We start from the raw sequence: 27,079 nt of genomic DNA, 5'->3' as shown, positions 1-27,079 counted from the left end.
AACAACAAGCAAACAGACAGAAAATTTATTGTTTTTAGGCTTATTATATCCTTCTTAATACAAAACTTCAAAATGGATGCCACTCATATACCCCATCACAATTATGGACGGCAAAGTGTGCATGGAAATAAACAAATTTTCTTCTTTTTTTTTTCTGTCACTCAGGTAAACTGTTTACCAATTTGTGTGCTGATTATAAATCAGAAGGTTGATCCTAACAAAAGCTGTTTTGTATTTTGATGCAAACATCCAAATTTGCTCCCTCAATCTGAATTTTCCCCGAGGAATTTGGAAAAATCCACCAAAACTTGAATTGATGCCAACGTCAAGATCGTTTATCAGGAGTTATTAGATATGAACATTTGACACTTACTTGCCTTGACTCTTGAGATGTTCAACATCATAATATTCACTCTACTTTACTGAATGAAAAGGCTGAAACCTAGATGATGACACAAATGAAATTCCCAATTAACTGTCCTGTTCTTCTAAAAGCGATATTATACAAACTGTTCAGTCCCCTCATCCGAGAAAGAACATGAGGCAGGTGGGAAAATTGGAAAAAAGGGACCACCTCACTTCCTGTCATCAAATCTCTGAAATGAAAACAATGGTCGAAAGTTTTCCATGTTAACCCAGATGAATTATAATGTAGATGAATTTTACCACCAGTTTTTTTTTTTTTTCGGAGTGAATGTGTTTGCGTATAATATGAGACTCTGAGATATGTACAGTGCTGCCTCATTCTGAAAGCAGTGCTATAACAACTTCACATGGGGTCATCCCACAAGACCGACACCCACGAGTCATACAGCCTACGAGTTCGACATTGAAAACAGGTCCATGAGTCATACAGCTCACGAGTCATACATCCCATATGTTCGACATTAGGCAAATAAAGCCCATGAGTTCGACAATCGGCAAAAACAGCCCACGAGTTCGACAGACTCAACACGGGGCTTAATGTGTCGGTCTCGTGGGCCTTCTTTGCTTAGTGGCGAACTCATGGGCTGTATGACTCGTGAGCTATTGTATAACTCATGGGTTATATTACTCGTGAGCTGTATGACTCGTGGGTGTCGGTCTCGTGACGTGCACCCCTTCACACTGCTTGTCTTTAATCTACAGCACTTGCAGATTCAGGATTGCTCTAGGTAACCAGACCAACTGTGTTAGGACTCTGAATGATGGCCTCCTTAAGGTGGCTGTATAGAACTAACTCCACTAGAGCTCTTCTTAACATATACATGGTGACATAACATTCACTTCGCGTAGGAAGTTTGAACATGATCTTGCCTTTACGTTTCATAGAAAGTCCTTGGATGACATGAGCTGAGTACTGACCCATCTCAAGACAATAGAGGAGTACTTCACCTTCTGGAGACTTTGCCCCAACCTTTATAAGATTATCACCATGCCTTCCATCTTAGTAACCATCTTGCCAACGCTATGTTCAAGGTAGCCCTCTGTGGCAAGCCTTCCAAGCATAGGCTAAGGAAGTACACCCTCCTTCAATGGCACTCGATCACTCTCCCTCACGCTGGAAGGAAAGGATGGCAAGTGTCACCAGTGCCGTCAACGTATACCATGACCTTCCAAACACGATAACATGGGGGTATTTCATGAAGCGTTTTGTCTGACAAAGTTGCTCTCAGCCAATCAGATGCAAGGATTTTAGTAGCTTATAACAGTTTGTCAATAAGAAAAGATCTGACAAAACGCTTCATGAAAGGCCCCCTTGAACAACCTGCCATCAATGCGTCGGAAATCCCACAAGCCTAGATTTCCCTCCCGTAACTTGAAAGCTTTGACCCCAAAACAGGTTGGTGCAGATGCTGGTCTGATGTCATCTCTGATATACCACCCAAGTTACCTACAACACTGTCTCTGGCCTGGCAACAAAGCCATAGGGCTTCAACGCGTGGTGATCAAGCAAGTCTTCATGTCTTCATTCTGTTTCTATGGCAAATAATCGCCCTCTGACCCCTGAGGAAGTGCTGAACATATCATAAGATGTGGTTGCAATTAAAGAAATTGCAGGACCAATAAGCATCTGTAGCCTGAGAATTCTGCAAATTTGGGGCTGATGTCGCCTGCTGCCAAACATCCAATTAAAGGGTTCTTTAAAGACAGTAAAAATGACAGTTTTAGTTTTAAGACAAGACTGAATGAAATCATGATGTCAAAGTGTATAATATTATCAACACTTGGGAACTGTGAGAGAACTGAAAGAGGTATCTCACGTTGCTCCTCGATTGATGTTCAATGAATATTTTGTACGGTATTGCGTTTGGACAGTTTCGTTTATGCCTTCACCAGTTTTTGTTGTTGTTTTACTTCAATAAAAAAAAAATCAAGTTTGCTCGATAATATCAAGGCGGTACTTCTAAATTATATCATATCAAAGCGATGGAGGTTATGATCCATTTCAAACTCGCCTCGGGACTCCTCCCTCCCCAACTCCTTGCTGGAAAAAGAAAATCTACAATGTAAAGGGTATTTAGCTGTGTCATTAATGTCCGATGTGTTTTTGTCTGAAACCATGTATCTCTGCACTTACTGTACAGGATTTTTCTGTATACTTTGTTAATATGGTTTTAGGGGAATGCATATTAGAAGCTTTGCTTTCTAGCTTCCCCTCCATTTTCAACATTATTTGATAAATACCGTGTATCTAGGCTTCTTAATATATTGTGTTAGTATACCCAGGGAGGTGAGACACCTCCCTGGTTAGTATTACATTTTTATATTCAACCTGCATGTAGAATATGATGGTATATTGATTTCTTGGGAGACGTTTAGTGAACTTATATTCGTTGTTGAGACAAAATGGAATATATAAGATATTGTGTTAAACATCGTAAGGTTTATGAATATTAAATGCTCAAATTTACATGTAGGCCCTGTATATTGTAAGTGACACCCAACATATTTGTATTGCACCTGCAACACTTTATGATAGCGTAGGTACGGGACTGCAAATACAGTAATTTTGTTCCATATGACTGTCCATGTATATGTTTTGCCATTCATATAGTACATAAGCATAGGAATGGCAGCCATTTTGAATAAAAATGATCTTTAAATACTAAATGAACCTATATGAAATGAAAATTCTCTTGCAAATGCAGATTGAGTAACTCTAGGAACAGAAATGTACAAAGTTTGGCGGAATAATTGGTCATATAATGCACATTTTTGTGTTTATCATGGCCGAATTAGCATATCTGGCGGCCATTTTGGATTTCTGCATTTTGCCGAAAATGCTCAAGGTTACGCGAGTGGCATCAATCGGATTTGGAATCAGCACCCTCGAATTGACAAGAAACCGTCAAAAAACATTGTATATATCAAAAAACAAGGTTGGGTGCCTTGTAGCCTGGACTAATATCCCCACATTACCGGCTCTTTAATGTTCCTCCTGTGTCTGGTTTGTGTCTCTTCATTCAGTTCCTGCCAAACTCGCAAGACGAGACGATAGCCACGGGGGCAGCTGACTACAAGGTGCGGGTCCACAACGTGCCTCGGAACGAGACGTGCCATGCCTTCAGCTGCCATGCTGGGAGGGTGAAGAGGCTGGCGGTCGTGCCCAACCTGCCCTACATGTTCTGGAGCGCGGGGGAGGATGGTACCATCAGGTAAGTTGCCAGAGTGTGCAGTGACCTTAAACCTCCCTGTACATCAAATGCTACATTTCCCAAATTTGAACAAGAATAGCAAAATCATGGACTGTAGAGCTGCACTGTATACGTATTTAGTATTATTATACCCCAGCTATTGGGTAATATAAAGATCTGTTTAATATGAGAACTGTGTTTAATGTTTATGTCTATTTCAGTCATACTGTCAAAGTGGAAAATCTTGTGCGACTAATTTTTTGTGATCAACCAGGTAAGGTGAATTTGGTTATGTTTTCAATGCTACGGAATCAAAATATGAACTATTATTTTATATATGTAGGAAGCAAAAACTTGCAGGTAGCATGAAATGTGCAGAAACTTGCACAATGCAAAAATGTCCACTATTACAGTAACTGGGGGACTGCAGTATGCCTATTTAACCCATAGTTGAATTATGCACTGACATACACTGTGTACAGTGTAACAATGCATGTGACTCCTTGCATAACCCAGTGAATTATTTTTCTTCTTATTTTGGAAGCCCCCAGTTCTGACAGATATAGCTCACAGTGTTATAAAACTGAATTAGGAATTTAGTATGCAATTCTAAGGGTATATATGATAAAATTGCTACTCAAATGATATTTTATATGGCAGTCATATCCAAACTGCATAGCAAATTGCTATGCAATACCAGGAATATTGTTTCCTGCATGGAAAGTTGTAATAAGGTAATATCCCATTTCTGCATTTAAATGTAATGTGGCGGAAGGTTAATTTGTGTTTTTGTGGTCGGTTCTGGCGGCATGCAGGCAGTTTGACCTGAGGTCACCCCACGTCTGCAGCGACAGTTGCAACAACGTCCTCATCAACCTCAACTACTACATTGGCAAGAATGGAGAGTGCAAGTGCCTGGCCATCAACCCGTTCAGACCGGAGCAACTGGCAGGTGAGCCTTATCGTGTTAATGTTGGTGTTAGTGTTCAGTGTCAAGCCATTTGCAAGTGTAAACATCTCCTGTTGATTTCATGTAGCACCTGATACATTTTGACTCTCTGTGTCAACGTTATGTAGAAATGTACATGACTCCAATGTTCAAGTACATCAAGCTACAGCTACCTTTGAGAATAAAGTATCAATGTACATGGACAGCTGCCTTTGAGAATAGATTATCAATATGCATGTACATGCAATTGCTGTTGGTTTTACACAGCAAATTTGCATGTCATTTGAATGCAGGCTTGTCAATACAAAAACAGTGTAATGCAGTAGCAGTTGTACATTATCTTATTGCCATCAGAGCAGAATGATCACCTGCAGGCCCAGTGCATACAGCATTTGTTGGAGGTAAGCAATTGCTTAACAATTGAAAAATCAAGTCCGACTACATTGAGCTGTAAGACAGATTTTGAGATGTTTTGCTATTAGGTATTAAAAAATTTAAATGATATCTAAAGAGGATAGCTATGTACTTTCCACAGCTTAAAAGTAAGTAGATGAGCTTAAATTCAGTGCAGATATATGCAATCCTTTGACTACTAAGCAACTTAGGGAAAGAGATCACATTGGACTTTTAGAGAAGTTTGCAAAACAGGACCACGTCATACTTATCAGTCACAAACAAGCTCATTTTGCATTATGTTATAATCTACCACTATGAAGAAGGAATAACTTCTTTCATTTCTTAATTCCGTGTTGGTAGTTGGAGCCAGTGATCCTTACATCAGACTCTATGACATTCGTATGCTGAACCCGCATGCAGTGCATTTTTCACGGGAGGACATCATGCGTTCGTCATGGCGACCACCCGCGCCTGAACCAGACATCCATGGTGAAGTGCCGAAGGGATGTGTGCAATACTTTATCGCAGGTTTGTATGCCAGCCATCAAGTTCTTTGGAGTTTTCCTTTTTCCATTTTTTGTCCCTCTTTTATGGTGTACCCAGTGGGTTCGTCCTGGATCTACACAACTTCTCTGATGTATACATAGCTCACATATCAAATGTTTGCATATTGGTATTATTATATTGTACTCTTAAACCATTCCATACTGAATTCTGAAATCTCCATAGACATAATACACACAGGCCACCAGGTTCTGGTATGGAATAGGTAAGTTTTAATTCTGAAATGAATGTTATTTTAATATAGAAGTGAGGTGGATAATTTGCATGAAAGGCATCTAATTCAGAGATTCATGAAATGAAGAATTAGGATCTGAGGGTATTCCTTTAGGCTAAAAATAGTAATATTGCCATTACAAGGTAAATTCATTTAAGAATGTTTGTAGAATAGTTTACAGAATGACTTGTCATATCTGTCCATTCCACATCAGTTTTCAAATGCCTAATTTTATGTAGATGTATTTCAGGCCCTCTCTTTGATTCTAACTGATATCCCTGTAGCCAATGCCTTCCTTTCTTTTATTCTCTCTTGTTATAATTTGTAATTTTTAGCCTCCTTTAACCCTATTCTAACTGGGCTATTTGAGACCAAGTTTTTACTGGGGGGGGGGGGGGGGGGGGGGGGGAGGGGGTGTCAATTTGACCCCCCCCCCCCCTTCAGATCTCGGCCACCGATCACGTGATCGCCGCAGAGTTTTGCCTGAACATAGAGCCGGATGTGAACTAAAAGATTGCATGGTCAATCAAAGGAAAAATTTTGATTTTCTATTTTTAGTAAATTAATTATGCAAATTTACGTGTGAAATCATATTTTCACCTATAACTCCATTAAAAAGACTGAATGATTGCTAAATTTTTGTGTAAGAGTTTCTCAAGACACATTGAACAATTTTCTTGTAAAAAAATAGCACAATAAAAATCAGTATCTTTTGTTTTTTATTGTTTTGTTAATTTCTAATGTTTTTCTCTGTTTTTTCGACCTTTTGTTTTCTATTGTTTTTTGGCCAAAATTTGTTGCAGGCACTTTTTCAAGCTTATCTACGTTAAAATTGATTAATTTCAATGGTTAAAAGTTGAAATAATCTAATTAATATCATTTTAATAAAAAAACACACTTTGCATTGGATTGCACACGATATCATGATTTTGAGCTGTTTTCGGGTTGACATGCATACGCAAAACATTACTTAACTTCAGAACGGTGTACCCAGACATAGCAAATTTGGTCTCAAAATATGCTGGAGACCTTCAGGAAAAAAGTCATGAAACGACGCGGCAAAATCTTTGCGCGTTGCGGAATCGCGGTGCGAAATGTCGAGGGGGGGGGGGGGTCAAATTGACCCCCCCCCCCCCCAGTTAGAATAGGGTTAAGGTGAGTTGCAAGAATGAAGGGAATTTGTGTGAAGGGAAAAATGGGAATAGAGATTGGTGTTGCTATCATGTGTAGTGTGTATCTGTTGGGGACATTAACCCATTGAGGACAGGCTGATTTTGCTACAACATGCATTTCCCATAGACACTTGCCCGAGTATGCGCGGGACTCGTCCTCAAGGCTAAACGGGTCAATGTGAACAGTGTACACCCTACATTGCCATGGCAATACATGTGTATGTGATGCTGAACATTTGCTTGCAGGCCATCTGCCGGTGAAGGAGGATGAGCGGAAGAGGCGTTACCGATCTCTTGTGGCCACCTACGTGACCTTTGGCCCCACGGGTCGCGAGCTCCTGGCTAATCTGGGCGGGGAGCAGGTTTACCTCTTTGACATCTACAACCGGCAAACGCCCAAGATGTACAACGTTGGAGATTATCTTCCAGCAAACACCAACGGCGTTTGCACGAATGGTGTTTGTAAAGGTCAGTGGTTGCTTGATAATATTCTTATATACAATATGCTGAATAAGCAGTAGTAATTTTGTTTTCTTTTTTTTTTGTATGTAAAATATTGTCTTGAAAGCTTAAAAGTTTGTCTTAAGTGACTTTGAAGTAAGGTTTGCTTTTGCAAAGACAGCTCAAAATTCATGCCCTCTTACCTGTGCTTTAAAGAAGTTGGATATCTGCAGTGGATATTGCTTTGTGATAGAATTGTGGAATATGAAGAAGCTATGGATGGTAACCCAGTGGATAAGATATTAGACTCTCAGTCTTGAAGTTCCCTGGTTCAAATCCACCAGCAGCAGCGGTAGTGGCTTCAAAATTGGGCGTGGCACTGTAGCCTCATTGCCTAGTCCCCTGGAGAGGACTTGAGAGCCGTAAGAACTGTGTTTACTTGTTCATAACCGTATATTGTATTAGCTGTTATTCACACAAGTTTTTAATTTTCGCGAATTTTGCGAATCACAATTGGAATGCGAATTGAACAACACGCCAAAATGTTGCTATGTGCTGGGGGAATAGTGCATTTACCATAGCATCGGTGTCAATTTGCGAAAACAACATCTCTCTAATATATCCTCATTTGTGAAAATATCTGTATGCGAAAATAAAAGCTTATACAGTGCTTCCCTAGTGGCCACTTTGGAGAAAATCCATTTTAATGTCTATTACTCGTCCTGCATATTGTTTCACACTCCGTGCAGAAGTGCAGCAGCATGTTGCCGAGGCGCTCTCGTCAAACGGGACGTCGATAGACTCGCCCAACGGCATGAAGAGTCTCTTTCCCACTACCAATGGCAGGAAGAAGGAAGAGGCTGCGGCTGCTGCGGCCGCCTGCCACCAGATGGCCGGCTACTCTCAGCCGTCCACGTCCAGCGAGCGGTCAGGCCGGAGTGGGGACGGAGCTGGAGTAAGGCGGAAGAGGTGAGTGTAGAATCGAAGGCATGCAATGCCATTCCTTAATCAAGTTGACTATGACATATGTGCACAGCCAAATCAAGCAAACATGAACATTCAAGCAAAAACAACAACAACAACAACAACAAAAACACTTAGCTTGTGGAAATTTGAAGTCAGACATATTTTCACAAAACAGTGTAATCTGTCACCATTGCATAAGATTACAAAGATAAGCATTTTTCCAGCAGCATGTTTATTGCAAACATCTTGAAATTACTTCTTTTTTTTTGTCAGTGAATTAGTTCCAGAAACTCCCAATGAAAAGCTTCACCATTGCTATATCATTCTAGTGTGAAGCATACACATTGTATGACATTTTTTGTCTCTCGTGAGTCACAAGAAAACAAAAATTAGTGAATGTTTGTGTCGTAACCAGTGGTAAAGTAGAGAGAGCATGACATCATTGCTTCATCCAGTTTGTATCTCTGATTTTAATCTATTCATTCAGCATTTCACAATTTCATGATTTTCTCATTTTGTGCAATTTCAGCTTAGTATTCTGTGTGTATAATGCCACCTGTTTTACGTATTGTTGAATCTATCTTTTATTTATTCTAATCAAGTGGAACACAGAACAGAGTTCCATTTTTTATAGTCAAATTAAAACATTGAAGATGCCTTCTTTCAATAGTTGAAGAGATTTTTAAATAAACGTGGGCCTTATTTTACAGATGCTCATAAATCCAGTACTCAAGTAGACTGAAGTACTGAAGATGCTTACACCCTTCATATAAATATGTCTTTCTGTCAATTTAAGCATGCATTATCCGACATCAGTTCATAGCATCGTATTTGCAGGTTTGTACAATATCTTGATTCTTGTAGCATCTGATATTGCTGATTTAATTTTTAATCAATTTTCGATGCCTCATTGCCGTTTCCTGAGCAGTGTGACCAAGGAGCTCCCGCCCCGCATTGAGGTCTTGAAGCATGAAGCCAACAAGCTGTACTGCGACAAGAAGGACTACACCTCGGCCATCCGGCTCTATAACCAGGCCATCAGTCTTTGCCCCGACCATGCCATCCTCTATGGGAACAGGGCGGCCGCCTACATGAAGAGAGGGTGGTAAGAGCTTCAAGCCATGCCGTATGTTGACGATGAGCTGATTTTGCTACAGTGGACTCCCATTATAACAAAATCATTGGAACTTGCAGTTTTTTTTTTTTGTGGTTATATTGAAATTTCGTTATAACCGAACAAATAAATATAAATAAAAATACATAGAGCAGATAATGTTGGGGCCTGAATTTTTGCTTCATTGTAACCGGAATTTCGTTATAACCAGGTTTGTTATAACAAGAGTGCACTGTATAACATGCATTTCCCATAGACATCTGCCTGAGTATACTTGGGACTAGTCTTAAACGGTTCAAGGGAGTGAAACCCAAATATACATGTAAATTGAGTGAATGCAGCAGTATTAGTAGAACACATCAGACTTTTGAGGAAAATTGGCAATCTGTTGAAAAGTTATGAAAAGTTATGAATCAGTTTTCAATGCAGCTATCACTGAGCAGCTGTCACTGGATGAGAAGATTACTACATTTTGTGATGTCACTTTGTGAAATGATATAGAGAAGATAAGATGCAAAGAGACTTCCACAAAATTTAATTGTATCCCCCGAACAGAGTTCGGAGGATACTATGGATTTGGCCTTGTCGCGCCGCGTCCGCCGCGTCCGCCGCCACAGAGATTTCCTTGTGAGCGCTCTACCAGCTGCGTTTCTTTTCCGATCATCTTCAAATTTGGCATGAAGGTGTATTATGATAAGACAAAGATGCCTATGGTTTTTGGTGATGGTGCCCTCGCTTGTTCCGTCTTTATACATGAAAAGGTAAATTCAATAGGGTCTGCTTGTGAGCGCTCTGCTGGCTACAGTTCTTCTTCAATCATCTTCAAATTTAAGATGAAGGTGTACTATGGTAAGATGAAGAGGCCTATTGTTTTTGATGATGGCGCCCTCGCTTGTTCCGTCTCTATACATGAAAAGGTAAATTCAATAGGGTCTGCTTGTGAGCGCTCTACTGGCTGCAGTTCTTCGATCATCTTCAAATTTGGCATGAAGGTGTATTGTGATAAGACAAAGATGCCTATGGTTTTTGGTGATGGCGCCCTCGCTTATTCCATCTTTATACATGAAAAGGTAAATTCAATAGGGTCTGCTTGTGAGCGCTCTACTGGCTGCAGTTCTTCTTCGATCATCTTCAAATTTGGCATGAAGGTGTATTATGACAAGACAAAGATGCCTATGGCTTTTGGTGATGGCGCCCTCGCTTGTTCCGTCTTTATACATGAAAGGGTAAATCCAATAGGGTCTGCTTGTGAGCGCTCTACTGGCTGCAGTTCTTCTTCGATCATCTTCAAATTTGGCATGAAGGTGTATTATGGTAAGACGAAGACACCTGTTGTTTTTGGTGATGGCGCCCTTGCTTGTTCCGTCTTTAAACATGAAAAGGTAAATTCAATAGGGTCTGCTTGTGAGCGCTCTGCTGGCTTCAGTTCTTCTTCAATCATCTTCAAATTTGGTATGAAGGTGTATTATGGTAAGACGAAGATGCCTATTGTTTTTGGTGATGGCGCCGTGCTTGTTCCGCCTTTACACATGAAAAGGTAACTTTTAAAGGGTCTGCTTGTGTGTGTGACGCTGGCCTTGTTTCTTGACCAATTTTTTTTCAAATATGGTATGTAAATGTATCATAGTCAAATCTATACATCTATACCTATTGATAATGCTGCCCTCACTGTTCCACCTTTTACAGGGTCAAAGGTCATCTTGATCATGTCAAAATTTACAAAAGTGCTTATTTATGCAATAACTTGATTGTTACCCAACAGATTTTATTCAGACTTGCTAGGGAGGAGTATGGGTGATCATTCTACAATGTACATGAAGGACACAACAGTTTGTGTTCCGACTTTGGATGCCAATGCTCATTTTTTGTGTGTGCTCTATCAGCCACATTTCTTATCAGATTTTCGTCAAGTTTGGCAAAAAGGTGCAATATAGTGAAATAAAGATGCCCATATTGTTTTTGGTGGTGACGCCCTCGCTTGTTCCGTCTTTATACATGAAAAGGTAAATTTTACAGGGTCTGCTTGTGTGTGCAACCCTGCCTTGTTTCTTGACCGATTTTTTTTTCAAATTTGATATGTAAATGAATCATAGTCAAATCTATACACCTACACCTATTTAGATTTTATTGTATCCTGCAACAGTTGCCATATCATACAAAATTCTGAGTATGGGAGACGGGTTCGGGGGATACATGTGCTCGATTGCGAGTGCTTCTAGTTTTTTATGAAAACATTCTCTTGACTTGTTACTGACTTTATGGTGTGTGTTGAGGGTAATATCATTTCCCCTGCTTTCTGAAAGAGGTACAATGTAAGTCAAGTGCTCTTTCATTGTGCTTGAGAAGTGAAGATATATTGAATTTTGCATATATTTTCTTTGTATTGTTGTCTATCCATGACATCACAAAGTATATACTTTGCCATTCTACCACTACTGCCACCTTTTCCAGGGATGGAGACATCTATGCAGCCCTACGAGACTGCCACAGTGCCTTGACCTTGGACACCAAGCACCGGAAGGCCCACTTCCGGCTTGCCCGCTGCCTGCTCCAACTGACCCGGGCCAACGAGGCCTACGAGTGCCTCCAGACCTTCAAGACCAAGTTCCCCGAGTACGCCAAGTACACCGAGTTCCAGGCCCTCGAGCGGGACATCAACTCAGCGGTCTTCTCACATGCAGAGAAAGGTGTGCAGTTATTGTCCATTTACTTTTAAAAGGGGAAATCCACTCTGAAAATAAGTTGTTTTTTTTTTGTGTGTGTGTTTTAATAGAAATGAAAAATTTTGGAGGAACACGAGACAGTGGAAGTGAAGCAAATTCTTGTAAAAATTATTAAAGAAAGTTATGGTATTTAAATCAAGTAAGCTAGTGCGATCATTCATACTGGCGTATGGCTTGCGTCTTTGTCCTGTGTCATGTGTTGTGTGTAATACATTAAGTTAACTTTGCAAATTGAGGCCCAATATTCATATTTTCTTCTTTTTGAAAACACTTGGTCAAATTTTGTACAGACTTGGCAGGTATTATTGCCAGTGCGATAGAATATACATGTACTAATGGGCCATATGCTCCCCTGGAGGCCCTTAAGGCCCCCATCCCCCAAGTTTGCCATGTTCTCATATAATAGTCTGCAAAAATGTGTGGAAGATGAACTTGCAATACCCACTTGAGGGTTAGACACCCATCTCTTGTTTTAGTTTTTGCTCTACACTGTACAAAGAGCCTTGTCAGGTTCATATACAGTTGAACCTCTCGTATCCGGACAAGTCGGGACCGGGGCTCATCCGGATAAGGGATTTGGCCGGATACGGGAGACTCAATGCTTTATACATGTACATATACATACACATGTACTGATGTAGCCCATTGTAGTACCACATGTAGTAATGTGTATACTGCAACCTTTTCATTGTTACATTTGGGGATGTTTTGGGATGTTGAAATGTCTGAAGGTAAGCAATTTGGAAGGAAATTTGATGCAATGTATGTTAATCATATTGGAAGTAATATGTAATTCATGTGTGTTTGGGTAGGAGTTCTCAAGGAGTTGGGAATCCCCCTTTCTTCCCGTAATTATTTTAAAAAAATCACGGCGAGATTGCGTCCGGATAATAGAGAGATCCGGATAAAGGGAGGCCGGATAATAGAGGTTCAACTGTAGTGTAGTTTAGGGAGTAAAGCAAAGAGAGGAGTAATGTTCTTTTGTTTCATTTGATGTAAACAGCCTTGTTCATTCTGAATATTTCTTGGGTTAAAACAATGGAAAGAATGTGATTCTACAGGTGTGGGGGATTTCAGATATCAAACGGGTGTTGGTATTGTTGTCAGACTTAACTTCAGTAAACAACTGTGTACATTTCACATGCTGTGAGAAATCAAGAACTTGATTGACTGCAGGTCATCAGTGAAGTCAGCGACCCGACACACATCACTCTTTATAATTAGTTTGTTGACCTCTGATAGATCTAACATACATTAAGAGGACTTGAACACAGATCACCCTGAATAAGTTTGTTGACCTACTATAAGTCTGACAGCATCAATCCATGAAGACCTAGACACAAAATTCCCATTGTTTAGTGCTTCATCTTTTTGTTATGTTGGTTTAATACTACTGTACATTGTATATGTCATATATTTAGTGAGCCTAAATTTTTGCGAATCGGGGACTTCCCAACCATTTCGCGAGTGGTTAAATTTGTGATCGTGGAGTACTGTACTGAATGGTTTGTGTATGCACGCATTCACGTCACATTCATATTGGGATCAGAGTCAATATTTTTGCATGTCTTTAAATTTATGAATAGCACCATACTTGCGAAATTTGTGAAAATAAAAACCTCACAAAATATTTGGCGTGTGCAGTATTCCCTGTATGTTTTATAGGGTGAAGTAAATAGGTCTCTGTGTCCTCTAGTGCCATGCATCATCTTTTGTGTGACAAATTTTCACCAAACTTGGAAGCGAGCATCCCCAGGGTGATAGGATCTCAATTTGTTCAAATCGGCACAATGCTGACCCCCCCACCCCGCCCCAAAAAAGAAATCTTAATTTGAAGATCGTCTTCACTAGAACTAGAAGTGTTAGCTAAGTTGGGGCTCAATATTTTCAACTTCTTTTTAAAATACATGGTCAAATTTGTACAACATTGGCAGGTATTATTGACAGTGTGACAGAAGATACAAATTAATACCATGTTCCCCTGGAAGTCCTCAAAACCCCCTCCACCCAAGTTTGCCATGTCCTTAGGTAATAGTGTGCAAAAATGCCTAGAAGATGACCATGTAATATTCACTTGATCACTAGAACCCTTCTCTTGTTTTTAGTTTTTGTCAGGTTCATATGATTTAGGGTGTCAAACAAAGAGAAGAGTAAGTTCTTTTGTTTCTTTGATGTAAACAGCCATGTATATTCTAAAAGGTTAAAATAATGGAAAGAATGTGATTCTACAGGTGTGGGGGACTTTTGATATCAAACAGGTGTTGATTGTATTGTTGTCAAACTTATCTTCAGTAAACAACTGTGTACATTTCACATACCTTAAGAAATAAAGAACTGGATTTACCTCGGGACATAAGTGAAGTGAGCGACCTGACACACATCACTCTTACTTAGTTTGTTGACCTCTGATAAGTCTTCATCCTGAATAAAAGTTAGTTGACCATGTACTACAATCTGACAGCATCAACCATCAGTCCCAGAATCAAATTACATTTCAGTTGTTTAGTAGTTCTTCATTTCAACATTATTATTAGTTAAAGTCAGACGATCGTCATCCCTAATGGCATGGAAACTCCGAACGACCAAAGTTTGTGCATGCAATTGCGCAATGCCAGACTCGGTGCTATATCCATAAACGTGTGGGACAATGCTGCCACTGAGACACGTGTGTGTGTGCCTGTGTGTACGCATCATACACAAACATTGTGACCGCGAGCTGCGGTGATTGGAGGAGAGAGGCCAGAAGATGCGTGGCTCTTTTGGCCTCTCTTCATGCGCATGCGCACTGAGAGTGTGCGTCCATCCGGAAGCTCTCGTGGCTCGCTCGGACAGCCATTTTGGGTCAGGAGATTTGTAGCACAGAACTCTTGTAGTCTAGAGTGTTGTTCGCTGACCCATTGAGCCAGCGCTATTCTCATTCGGTGTCTCTACATTTGATACAGAATGGGGGAGGCAGCATGTTGCGTTCGTCTCCGTGCCGCACAAACCACTTGCCACGATTGTATGCCTTTAAAATTCATTGAATGCATTTCATAGGGTGAAGTATATGATTTGCTTTCATTTTAGCCCTTTGAATCTTTTGTTTGAAGTTGTGATCAATCAAACAGAAATTGACAACCCAGTAATGTACATGTAGCATGTGTGTGCACCAGTCTGTGTTTCATTAATCAAAACTTAACCCATTGAGGACAAGTCCCGAGTATACTTGTGTAAGCTTCTATGAGAAATGCCTGTTGTAGCAAAATCAAACCGTCCTCAACAGGTTTAAAAAAAAATCATAACTTAGGAAGTTTTGCAGTTTTCATCAGGTAACTTCACTGCCTTGTTCCTCTGATATTTCTGCTTCTGTGCACAGAAACCAATTTTCAAAATGGATTCTCCCTTTAAACTTGGTAGTACTGACTTTTCACACACTGTAGCTGGATTTTTGTACAAAGTTAAAAAGTGATAATGTGTGGAGAGATGATGAAAATGGTTTTAAAGGAGTATTCCTTTCCATTATCAACCATAGACATCCTGTGCCCTCTAGTTACCAGAAGATTTGACAGCCAAGCTGTCATTGAAACACGACTGTCTCGAGCATTTGATGGTTTTGTTTGACACAGAGATATGAAATCCTCTTGAGTAGCAGTTAATGATCTGACAATCTGTATGTTTTATTTGAAACTGTAGTATATCAAATGATGTGTATTTGCAATATGTTGTCTGCAATTGGTTTTATGTTTGAATGTGTGGTCTTGAAAAGTTGTTTGCTGAAGGTGAAGAAAATGACCAATCTATCAAAACTCTAGGCAATGTAGCATACAAAACAGATTTGCAGTAGAGCCCTGTATAGCTATTTAGTTTCTGAGTCATACCCACGATAGATCTGCAGGTAATTTTTTTTTTTCTGTCCCTTCTGCTTTTCTCTCCCAATTGCTATCCCTCATTGTACTCTCTCCAGAAGCCCCCAGTGACCCTGAGTGGCCGGACTCGCCTGCTGCCCAGTCACGTCTGACTGGCTCGGACCCCGTGTGTGCAAAGGAGAAAGAACTTCGCAATGACGCCTTCGACTATACTGAGCGGTTCTGTGGCCACTGCAACACGACCACAGACATCAAGGAAGCCAATTTCTTTGGGAGGTGAGTTGGATGATGAATCAGGGATATCTATGCCATCCAGTCTTGTGCATGACATATATTACTATTTATCAGAAAACAAAACAGACAAAACACGACATCTCTTCTCCCATTTATGAGTATTGCAGTATGCTTTCACATGATTTTTAACATCAAGAACAAGCAGCATCATGTGATTATAAAATACATCGTGTACACATCTCTATCAGGCTTTGTGAAATTCTGAGATATCTGTAGTAATATGTGGTAATATCTATGGTAATATGTAGAGATATTATTATTTGCAAGATAGTAATGTATACCAATTGCTCCTGTGGTAATTTCTTTTTATGTGCCGTGGTTTCAATTTGCTAGGTCCAATGCATCGAATATCGAGCACTGTGTAACAATGGGATGCCATTCATACTTGCTTTCCAGGAAATGATGCTTTTTAGCTCACCTGAACCGAAGGCTCAAGTGAGCTAATTGCGATCGCTCTTCGTCCGTCGTGCGTCATGCGTAAACTTTTTACATTTTCATCTTCTTCCTGAGAACCCCATGACCGATTTTCACCAAACTTGGCAGGTAGCATCCCTAGGGGGATAGGATCTCAATTTGTTCAAATGGGCACCATGGCCCACCTGGGGGCCCCAGGGGGGGGGGGGAACCCAAACCTCCTAAAATTAAGGAATCTTTAAAAATCTTCTTCTCTAAAACCAGAAGTGATAGGGCTTAGTTAATACTATGAGTTAGTACATTGATGACTGTAATTTCAAGTTTGTTCATGGGGGAATCAGGGGTGCCCCCCTTGGGACCCAGGGGAGGGGGGTTTGGAGGGGTCCTAATGGGGCCTAAATTGTACATTTTCATCTTCACTTTGAGATCCCCATGTCTGATTTTCACCAAACTTGGTAGGTAGCATCCCTAGGGGGATAGGATCTCAATTACTTCAAATGGGCACCATGGCCCACCTGGGGGGCCCCCAGGGGGCCCCAAACCCCCTAAAATTAAGGAATCTTTAAAAATCTTCTCTAGAACCAGAAGTGATAGGGCTTAGATAATACTATGAGTTAGTACATTGATGACTGTAGTTTCAAGTTTGTTCATGGGATTAGTGGAATCAGGGGTACCCCCCCTCCCCCCTTGGGACCCAGGAGAGGGGAGTGGGAGGGGTCCTAATGGGGCCTAAATTGTACATTTTGATCTTCACTTTGAGATCCCCATGTCTGATTTTCACCAAACTTAGCAGGTAGCATCCCGAGGGGGATAGAATCTCAATTACTTCAAATGGGCACCATGTCCCTCTTGGGGGCCCCTAGAGGTCCCCCCCCCCCCACATTAAGGAATATTTAAAATCTTCTACTCTAGAACTAGAAATGACAAAGCAAAGTTAATAATATGAGTTTGTACATTGATGACTTTAGTTCCAAGTTTGTTCATTGCAGATCCAGGGCTGTCTGCCCCCCCCCCCCCCCCACACACACACACACACTCCCTGGAGTTGAGGGGAGGGGGGGGGGGTCCATATGCAGACCTAAGTTTTCAATGTTCTCAGGTAAGAATGTGCAAGAATGCATGGAAGGTGAAATTGCGATACTCAGGTGAGCGCGTGACCCCCTGGTCTCTTGTTATTTGTATCAGAGGAATTATTTGTGCATACAGTACCATAAAGAGGATTCTGATTCATAGTTCAACCCCAAATATGTGATAATACATAATAATCCATGTTGGGGCCAAGCATGGCCTGTGGAGATTTTTTTATCAAAACCTTTGTCTTCATTTTGCTCACCAGCAATGGTCAGTACATCATGGCCGGCTCGGACGACGGCTCCTTCTTCATCTGGGATCGGAAGACGACCAACATCGTCCGGGTGCTCCGGGGAGACGACTCCATCGTCAACTGCCTCCAGCCCCACCCTTCTCAGTGTCTCCTAGCAACCAGCGGCATCGACCCCGTGGTCAGGTTATGGAGCCCAAGGCCTCAGGTAAGGCGATGTACATAAAGAGATGGGTTCTGTAAAACCAGAAACATTCTCTGCATGAAACTTTTGCAAATTGGAGCAGACGGCCTTTTTTGTGGCACAAAACTTTATTCGCAAATTTGTCACTGGTATTCAGTGCACGCTGTAGACCGACACTTGTGTGCATCATAATTTTGCGAATCTTGCAAAATTTGCATAAGTTTCGTTCACAGGAAAAATTCCAATTTATAGTACTCTGGAGAGTGGCTAGTGATGCTAGGAGGGCCACAAAGGCCATGCCCACAGACCTTGCGCCCCTTAGCAGTCCCCAGAACTCCAGTCCCATGTTGATTTCTGCTGACGTGAATAGGTCCTGCTCCACAACTTCAGGAACTGTTTGATCAAAATGGTTGCTGATTTTTTTTTTGTTTTTCTGCACCCACAGATCTCTCCCCTAAAAGAGATATCTTCCTGCCTTCCATGATGTCATTGAGAGTAAAGTCAGCTCAAAGAGTGCCTAATGTTATGAACATTCCATTGACTAGTGTCGACACTCATGAAAGGAAGGCAGGTCTAATGGAAAAACATCTCAGAACTTGTTGATTAATGCTTGTTGCTATGCTTTAAATGTTCTAGGATTTAATTTTGTACCCAGAAAAGTTGTCAAATTGTATTTTTGTAAACCCATCTTGCTCTTGTGAGCTTGTGCAAATGTTTTTTTTTAATATTTTTTTATATAAAATTGAAGATGCTTTTTTAAGCTACAGTAGCTGACTTTGAAAGTTATTAAATATTTTTAGTGATCAAAATTTGCCCGTGCAGAAAAAAAAGGTGAAATGATGACAGACTTGATACATAAAGTCTTGAATTTGTTTTTGAAGTCTTTTTTTTTTAATAGTAGAAGTTGAAACAGAATTAGATTTCAGAAGAACATAAAGTTTTCCAGTAACCATGTTGTCATGTCGTCCTTTGACAGAAAAGAAGTAGTGAAGAAACATATTATTCTTACGACAAAGTTTGAAATGAAGAAGTAGGTACAAAAAGGGCAACAAATACACCTCCTCTGCCCCCCTCAAAGCAGACAAACAAACAAACAAACAAACAAACAGAGTACAGCTGTATATTGTCTTGTATTGTATTGCATCGATCCTGTCGTAATTTGATTGTGGTTTGAATTTTCCATAGGATGGGAGCAGCAATGACCGGTGTATTGCTGAGCCAGACTCGGCAGCAACCGCCAACCAGCGCCGCATGAAGGCGGACCCCCTCGAGGTGATGCTGATGAACATGGGCTACCGCATCACCGGCATCTCATCCGACGGCTCCGACGAGGAACCCGATGCACCCGTGCCATGCCGACCCAGCTAGTAGCAGGCCGAGTTTTTTTTTAATAAGTGGTGGAGTTTTGTTTTTGTTGATGTCACCTTCTCTCAAAGAGACTGTAACCAGTTGATGCCAGGTACAATACGTATCCTGTGCACTCACTGGCTGAATGGGTCTTCAAAGATGCCGTTGCTCAAAATCTCATACCATTTTCACCAGGGCATGTCGGTGGCTTGCCTTCGATGTTAGTGCCCATCAGTGTGTGTGTGTGTGTTGTGTGTTGTATGTGTGGGTGTGCATGTTTGTGCATTTGGACAAAATGCACTAGACCCTCTAAGGTGAAAGTATGTGTAGTACACCGGGTGTAGTACACCGAGCATCAAGGGACCCTTGTTTCACTCCACATGTGAATTTCCTGGTAGAACGTGCCCCCTGGGAAATCCATTTTTGTATTACTTGAACCTGCTTTTGATTGCAGAAGTTAAAGGAGAAGTCCGGACGATTTTGAATAAATTTCACCATAATCTACATAAATCAAGGACCATAATGACTAAGTTTCATTGAAAAATACCCTCCCAACTCGTCACAATCGATTTTTTAGCATCACTAATTTTGAATCGTAACTGTTCAATTTCTGTACGCCGGCGAGAAAGATCATGTGACGGCGTGGCGTATTAGCATCACATTGCTTTTTGTTTGGAGCGTCAGCTGGCTCGGGGAGCCCTGCTTGAGCAACGGCGTTCCGCGTGGTTCCGGCCACGCAGCGGATGCACGCGGCATGATCTATTGCTTCACTTCGAAAATGCCCATGTGTGAAGCGTTTGGGTGTTCTAATAAACCGGGCGATGGCCAGAAGAAGATTTTTTTTGCCATTCCAAACCCAGAAAATGAGCGGGAAAGGTGCGCAAGATGGCTCTCCAATGTTTTAATTGACAAGTTTGTCATCAAAACTTACAAATACTACTCGATGCAGCCTCGTCATACTCCCCATTGGCGGCGTAACTGCAACCAGCAGCCCCATACGCATAGCGTAATGGGGCTGCGCACGCACTGTAGCATTTAGGATCATGATAAGGTAGTATCGCGGATAAATATCAACTTAAAATCGAAAAATTTCTTCAATTTGAAGACTTACCAGTGAAGTTGAAGTATTGACAACAGGCTTCGGGCAACACTTGGTTCTGCCAATAGTCCCTTTCTGTTCGAATTACTGACTTAATGTGACTCGGTCGAGAGGAGCTTGGGAGAGCTACACTGATTTGACGGCCAGCGCATAACCGGTCGTCAATGGATTTGATTTTGCGCGTGTGATGTGTGCGCAAAGAGATGTCTCTTTGTGGGTGCGCCTGTGCTGGCCGTCAATAATTTAGTGTAGCTCTCCAAGGTTCCTCTCGACCGAGTCACATTAAGTCATCAATTTGAACAGAAAGGGACTATTGGCAGAACCAAATGGTGCCCGAAGCCTGTTGTCAATACTTTAACTTTACTGTTAAGTCTTCAAATTGAAGAAATATTCCGATTTTAAGTTGATATTTATCCGCGATGCTACCTTATCATGATCCTGAATGCTACAGTACGCAGTCCCATTACGCTATGTGTATGGGGCTGCTGGTCGCAGTTACCGGCGGCGGTACTATGATGAAGCTGGCGCTGGCGTTTCTTCCGCAGTTCAAGTTATACTGTCGTAATTTACCACCGTCAGACATACTCAACAGTTTCGGACAACAAGAGAGGCAATAATTCTGAAATTGACAGACTGATTTCAGATTGTTCACACTCAGAAGTCGAAAAAAATGATCGCGGATTGTGATAGCATTTGGCAGCAGCAGACGTAAATGTATGCCTGATCACTCTGATGACAACAATAGCCAATGAATTGTAAATGATGGGGTGGACACTAATAAGTACGGCAGTATTACAATACATATAATATTTCAATAAAATGAAAATGTTATAACATTGCAACTATTTTACATTAATCTTTGACGGATTTTATATACCGAAGATCATTTGAATAAAGGAATACAGCATTTGGCAACAGCACTCCTAAAACAGTGTACGGACTCCTGCGGTAGCGCCAACTAGGCAGACCTCGGCAGGCATGCAGATACCGCGCCGCAGTCAGCAGTGCAATGGGAGATCGATGCTTAGCTGGGCTGCGCTCGCGGTGCTCAGCTGAGGAAAGTGAGTCTGTGACGTCACGCGCAATGCATACTGGGACAGATAGTACGAAGGGCTGCTCGCGACGGATTCGAACATGAAGAATTACCTTATTTTTAAAAAAAAATCATAGTAAATGTATCTGATGGTCTTTTCTCGTTGGGAAAAGAGTAATAGGTTCATGAAATATTGTTCTTTACACGGGAAACGGCTGATAATCGTCTGGACTTCCCCTTTAATGCAGCGATCATCATGTTGAGTTGAAGTACAAGAATGCTATTGAGCATTGTGGTACAGTTGTAAAGCCCGTGGCTTCTAAAACAGATTCAGAATTTAAATCCTTCCTAAAGCATTCGTCCTTGTTAACCAACTGTGTACATCTTCATTCACTTGTACTGATGGGTGTATCTCCATGTAGGTGTATTACCCAGCAGTCTTTGTGTAATATCAAAGGCAAAGTGCACTGGAAGGGCAGAGTGTTACACTATCATGTACATCTTCGTCTAGGTGTACTGATGGGTATATCCAGACATACAGTGTATTACCTATCAGTGTTCAGTGTAACGACATAGGCACAGTGCACTGGAAGGGCAGAGTGTTACACTATCATGTACATCTTCGTCTAGGTGTACTTGATGGGTATATCCAGACATACAGTGTGTTACCTACGAGTGTATCAGTGTTCAGTGTAATGACATAGGCACAGTGCACTGGAAGGGCAGAGTGTTACACTATCATGTACATCTTCATCTACATGTACAATTGTAGGTGTTCTGATGGGTATATCCAGACATACAGTGTATTACCTATCAGTGTTCAGGTAATAATGAAGGTAGAGCCCACTGGGAGGGCAGAGTGTTAACCTATCGTGTACATCCTGCATCTCGGTGTACTAGTGAGTGTATCTACATGTAGATCTACAATGTATGTGTATTGCCGAGCAGTGTTTGGGTAATGATGAAGGCAGGGCCCAATGAAAAGGCAGAGTGTTAGTATACCTTGTCATCCAGGAGTACTAATGGATGCATCTAGGTGTATTACACCCAAGTGTTTAGGTATTATTGAAGGCTGATCCCACTGCAAGGACACAGCTCACATCAGAGAAGGTACTTTCCATGAATAGGACTAGATGATGTATACCATATCTTTAGCCAATCAGTGCAAGAAAAAAGATAATTCTTTTTCTTTTTACTAGGCCCATGGTATCACAAAGGCATTTTCACATTGACAAGGTCACATACAATGTAGCAAAATAGTTCATAACTAGCAAATGAAGGTCACTTTTCTGTGTTTGAATATAAGACTATGAGAATTACAAATCTGATGTGCTTGTACAATTTACACATGACTACCCTTACACATAATTATCATTATTCCAATATAGCTTGGCTTTCAACCAGTTGTAATCCAGTGGATTTGACTTACAATTGTCATCAAACATTTTATTCATTCATTCGATAAAGATATATTCTAGATTTCTCGTCTATGGCATCCAAAGCAAACATAGAGAGTGTGTTTGTAATCCTATCTGACTGAATGTTTCACCTCAGCCCAAATGTCTTCAGCAATTATATTCTGATGAAACAAGAATATAAAGATTTGCAACTTACCAACAGTCAAAATGCAACAGTTAGGGTGTACATTTGAGTTTAATATTCGCCTGTGTTTGCCACATGGCCCAAACTGTCTGGAGTGTCATCTAAGTAGGACAAGAAGAAGGGGGGGGGGGGGGGGGGGGGGCCTGTTCAATTCACAGAGAGTCTGGGGACGACAGGGAGTTGACTCTTTGACGTGCAAACTGTTGAAAAGGACTATCATATCAATGTACCCCCCCCCCCCACTTTCAGACAGTTGAAAAATCTCTCGTAATCGTGATTATAATCTCTGTTAGAAGAATCATTAGTATAATCAAGACATTGCTGGCATCTGAAAGCAAGTTATTGTCATCACAATATATTCTAGAATCTGAATTTTCCAAATCAAGGTCAGGAGGTGTTTTCAAATCATGATTTGCTCAATTCGTGGTGCACACTTCCTGTCTCAAAGACTTGACCTCCAAAACAGCATTGAGGAGGCAGAGATTACCTCGACCCTGCAATTATTCCCCCCACAGACCACCTGAAATGCAAAGCAATCTGCCTGTGCTGCACGAGGTAGCACAAGCTTTGCAAGTTTGATCGACAGGTCAGGAGCTTGTACTGTTAAAACATAAATCAGCAAAGATTATAATCATGATTGATTAACATGATTACCAGAGAGATTTTCTATCACTGAAAGAGCTTCTCTTTTTTTTCTTTTTTTTTTACATTTGAGTGTCAGAACATTACCGGTATGTTACTCAAATCAAGTGTACAGTCACGATGTCCAAAGCTGATTAGAAGAGAGATTTTTCTATCATGTGAAAGAGGTCAGAGTATCTTTGTGTTTCAAAGACTGAGAGCAGAGGTCTCCAGGTGATGCAAACAGGCATTGGAAAACATTGTGGGGAAAAAAAAAAACCCAATAATATTCTACAGGTAAACATATGAAGCATGATTTTATATCAGATCACAGTGGATGGAAAAGGAGATGTTTCTTACAAAGGATGCAGTAGCCACAAAATGCTGTGGGCATCCATTGAATGTATTTACATAAAATTGTGCTCTTGTTCCTACAATCAGAGTCTCCAGTTTGCTAGGGGGGTCCAGGTGGTATAATCTCCTATTTAAGAGATGCTTTGAGTTGGAGTTGGAGTCTCTGATCCTCTTCTGTGTAATGTCTCAATGCAATTTCTTGGTTATACAGGGATTGCGGAATGAGTTTTGGATATGCTGTTTTGTTTTTGTTTTTCTTGAATACAGTGCTCTATTGTCCATGATACGTAGCTGTATTAAGCCAGGAGGTTTGAAATATATTGATCCTATTCCTGCTGTTCCAAAGCAACCAGGGAAAGACCCAATGTACACAGTCATGCGTGTATGAGTGTCATTCAAAAAAAATGCTCCTAATACTAGTATCTAAAATAAATATTATATTAATATAAGCAAAACTATTAAGATCTCATGATTGGGTGCAAGACAAAAGCAATATCATATCTTCATGTGCTGACGTCATCTTTGCAAGTCATAAAGAACTTGTGGATGCATTAGAGTAAAGTGTATGTATTCCCCCCCCCCCCCCTGCCCCCCAAAGGCACCCTGTATTGAACTGTTCGGTTCACCAATTTCCATTAACACACTTCAAAATACTTGTATTTAGAATGAACTGTACAAGCATTAGATTCTTCTACACTGGACAAGCTTACAGGTGTTTAGGGGCAAAGGTTGGTATTGAATTTAGCCTGAAATTTTTATAGATATCAATAAATCAGACTATTACATCACATTAACCCTAACTAGGCCGGGCTATTTAGGTAGTTGATAGAGCCGGGGGGGGGGGGGGGGGGGGGGGGGGGGCCTCCCAGGCCCCCCCTCCAGATCTCGGCCGTCGACCGCGCGATCGCGACAAAAATTGGCACACATATTGCCTATGATGTAATCTAAAATACCATGAAATTAATTTTTCAAAAAATCATCATTTATGCTAAATTATGCTAATTTATGCATGATAATGCATAAAATCAGACTATTTGGTATAAATCACAAAAAAAAAGCTCAAAACAGGCACGTTTTTTGTGTAAATATTCTTTTTAGTGTCCTTAGCAAATGTAATTAAAAAAAATTGTGACATCAGAAAAAATTCTTAAGTATTTTATTGTTTTTTGAATTTCTTATGTATTTCTTTGTTTTTTCGACTTTATGTTTTTCATTGTTTTTTCGATGAAATTTGTCCGCGACATCGCTCCGAACAAGAAAATATGTTATTCATTGATTTTAATCAATAAAACACCAAAATATTCTTGCTTTTATGAAATTTGCCAGTAAGCACAGTTTGCATTGAAATTGTACACGAATTAACGTTTTTGAGCAATTTTTGGTCTGACATGCATGTACATATTTATGCGTAACTTCGGAACCGCGCGCCCGGGCGTCGCAAATTTGGTGTCAAAAGATGCAGGAGACTCGAAAGAAAAAAGTCATGAAACGTCGCGGCGATAGCTTTTTGCGATTGCGATACATCGCGCGGAACGTCGAGGGGGGGGGCCTCGGAGGCCCCCCCCCCCCGGCCTAGTTAGGGTTAAATGTGATCAGATTATTATATTACATCACATTAAACATGTTTTCGAACTATATAGCAAGTTTTGCACCAATAGTACAATGTAAAAGGATGTGGTTTACTCTATTTGGATGAGATGGAGTGTGTAATCCATTGCTTGCGAGGAAGCAGGATGTATCCCCACAGACTCTCTCCACAGACCTTATATGGTGTTAGTGACCTTTGACCTTGTGCCAAATATTCATAGGCATGCATAATTTTAGTCTCCTTGACTCCTTCTTGTGTGCATGGACAAATACTCTTGACTGTATACAAGTCTAGCTCTATATCACGGCATCAATAATATGGCAAGAAAATCACAAATTTTGCCGGAAGAGTGGACTGCATGTACGTGTATATCTCCAAAGTGATTTTATTCACTCTGAGAATATAATTATAGAATTCAGACACACCGTCTATCTTTTGATATTTCCTGCAGTTTGAAGATTTTCCAACGTGACATGTATTTGAACTGAAACCAGTTTCAGCCATCGCAAACTGTGGATTGTCATTTGTATTTTCTTTTATTTTATTTTTTTTGTCTGAGGTACTTATCATCATACGATACCTTACTGTACTGCAGCATGGTCTTTGGATTTTATGCCGATCCTGTATGTCGGTTCGGTGTTCACGTCACTGGTTTCAGTTTAACGAATGGAGGAATGTGTACATAGAATGCTCACAATTTTATAGACGCAAAATTTATGGAATTGTAAATAAGAGAGTGAAGAAATATTGGATGTTGGCACACACGGTTGAGTCCATGTCATTTGTTGCTGTGACCAACTTTGGGTACATACAATTGTACAGCCAATGAATTTGTTATCAATGAAATAAAAATCAATGGAGGTTATTAATTCCCTCACCACTTGTCGCTGGAATGAAATACTTGTTTTCTTTTGTGTGTGTGTGTGTGTGTGTGTGTAGTGTGTAAATGCCGCATTTAGCATAACATTACCCAAACACCTGCATAACGTACACTGTACATGTACATATTGTGTACTATATATGAAGCGATAGTCTTTGACAATTCAAATTGATGAAATTCTTACATCGAGTTGTTCTTTATTGCAACTGGTTGACAAATTTCCCTACATCGACATAAACACTGAATTGATCAGTGTTTTTAGTAGTCGTGACAAATTGAAAAGAGTTGTCATGGCTGCTACTAAAATGGTGATCAATTTAGTGCTTATTTATGTCAGTGTA

At 40.7% G+C, this 27,079-nt stretch overlaps 1 protein-coding gene across 1 annotated transcript in view; it reads left to right on the top strand.

Annotated features, from left to right (window-relative positions):
* The window catches only part of LOC139718962 (WD and tetratricopeptide repeats protein 1-like), a 35,617-nt gene extending 15,439 nt beyond the window's left edge, over positions 1-20,178 (top strand). The window contains exons 6-15 of the mRNA XM_071630407.1: positions 3,451-3,638; positions 4,433-4,569; positions 5,323-5,490; positions 7,159-7,380; positions 8,103-8,322; positions 9,248-9,424; positions 11,885-12,120; positions 16,100-16,277; positions 18,046-18,238; positions 19,400-20,178. Coding sequence (XP_071486508.1) covers positions 3,451-3,638; positions 4,433-4,569; positions 5,323-5,490; positions 7,159-7,380; positions 8,103-8,322; positions 9,248-9,424; positions 11,885-12,120; positions 16,100-16,277; positions 18,046-18,238; positions 19,400-19,582 — 1,902 coding nt within the window. The 3' untranslated portion in view covers positions 19,583-20,178. The remainder of the gene's footprint in view (positions 1-3,450; positions 3,639-4,432; positions 4,570-5,322; positions 5,491-7,158; positions 7,381-8,102; positions 8,323-9,247; positions 9,425-11,884; positions 12,121-16,099; positions 16,278-18,045; positions 18,239-19,399) is intronic.
* The last annotated feature ends 6,901 nt before the right edge of the window (positions 20,179-27,079 follow it).

Source organism: Diadema antillarum, unplaced genomic scaffold, assembly GCF_040938485.1.
Source record: "Diadema antillarum isolate AM-2024a unplaced genomic scaffold, OU_Dant_1.0 scf00000103, whole genome shotgun sequence".
NCBI lineage: Eukaryota > Metazoa > Echinodermata > Echinoidea > Diadematoida > Diadematidae > Diadema > Diadema antillarum.
The sequence above is the reverse complement of the archived record's forward strand: the minus strand, read 5'-3'. Positions and strand labels throughout refer to the sequence as shown.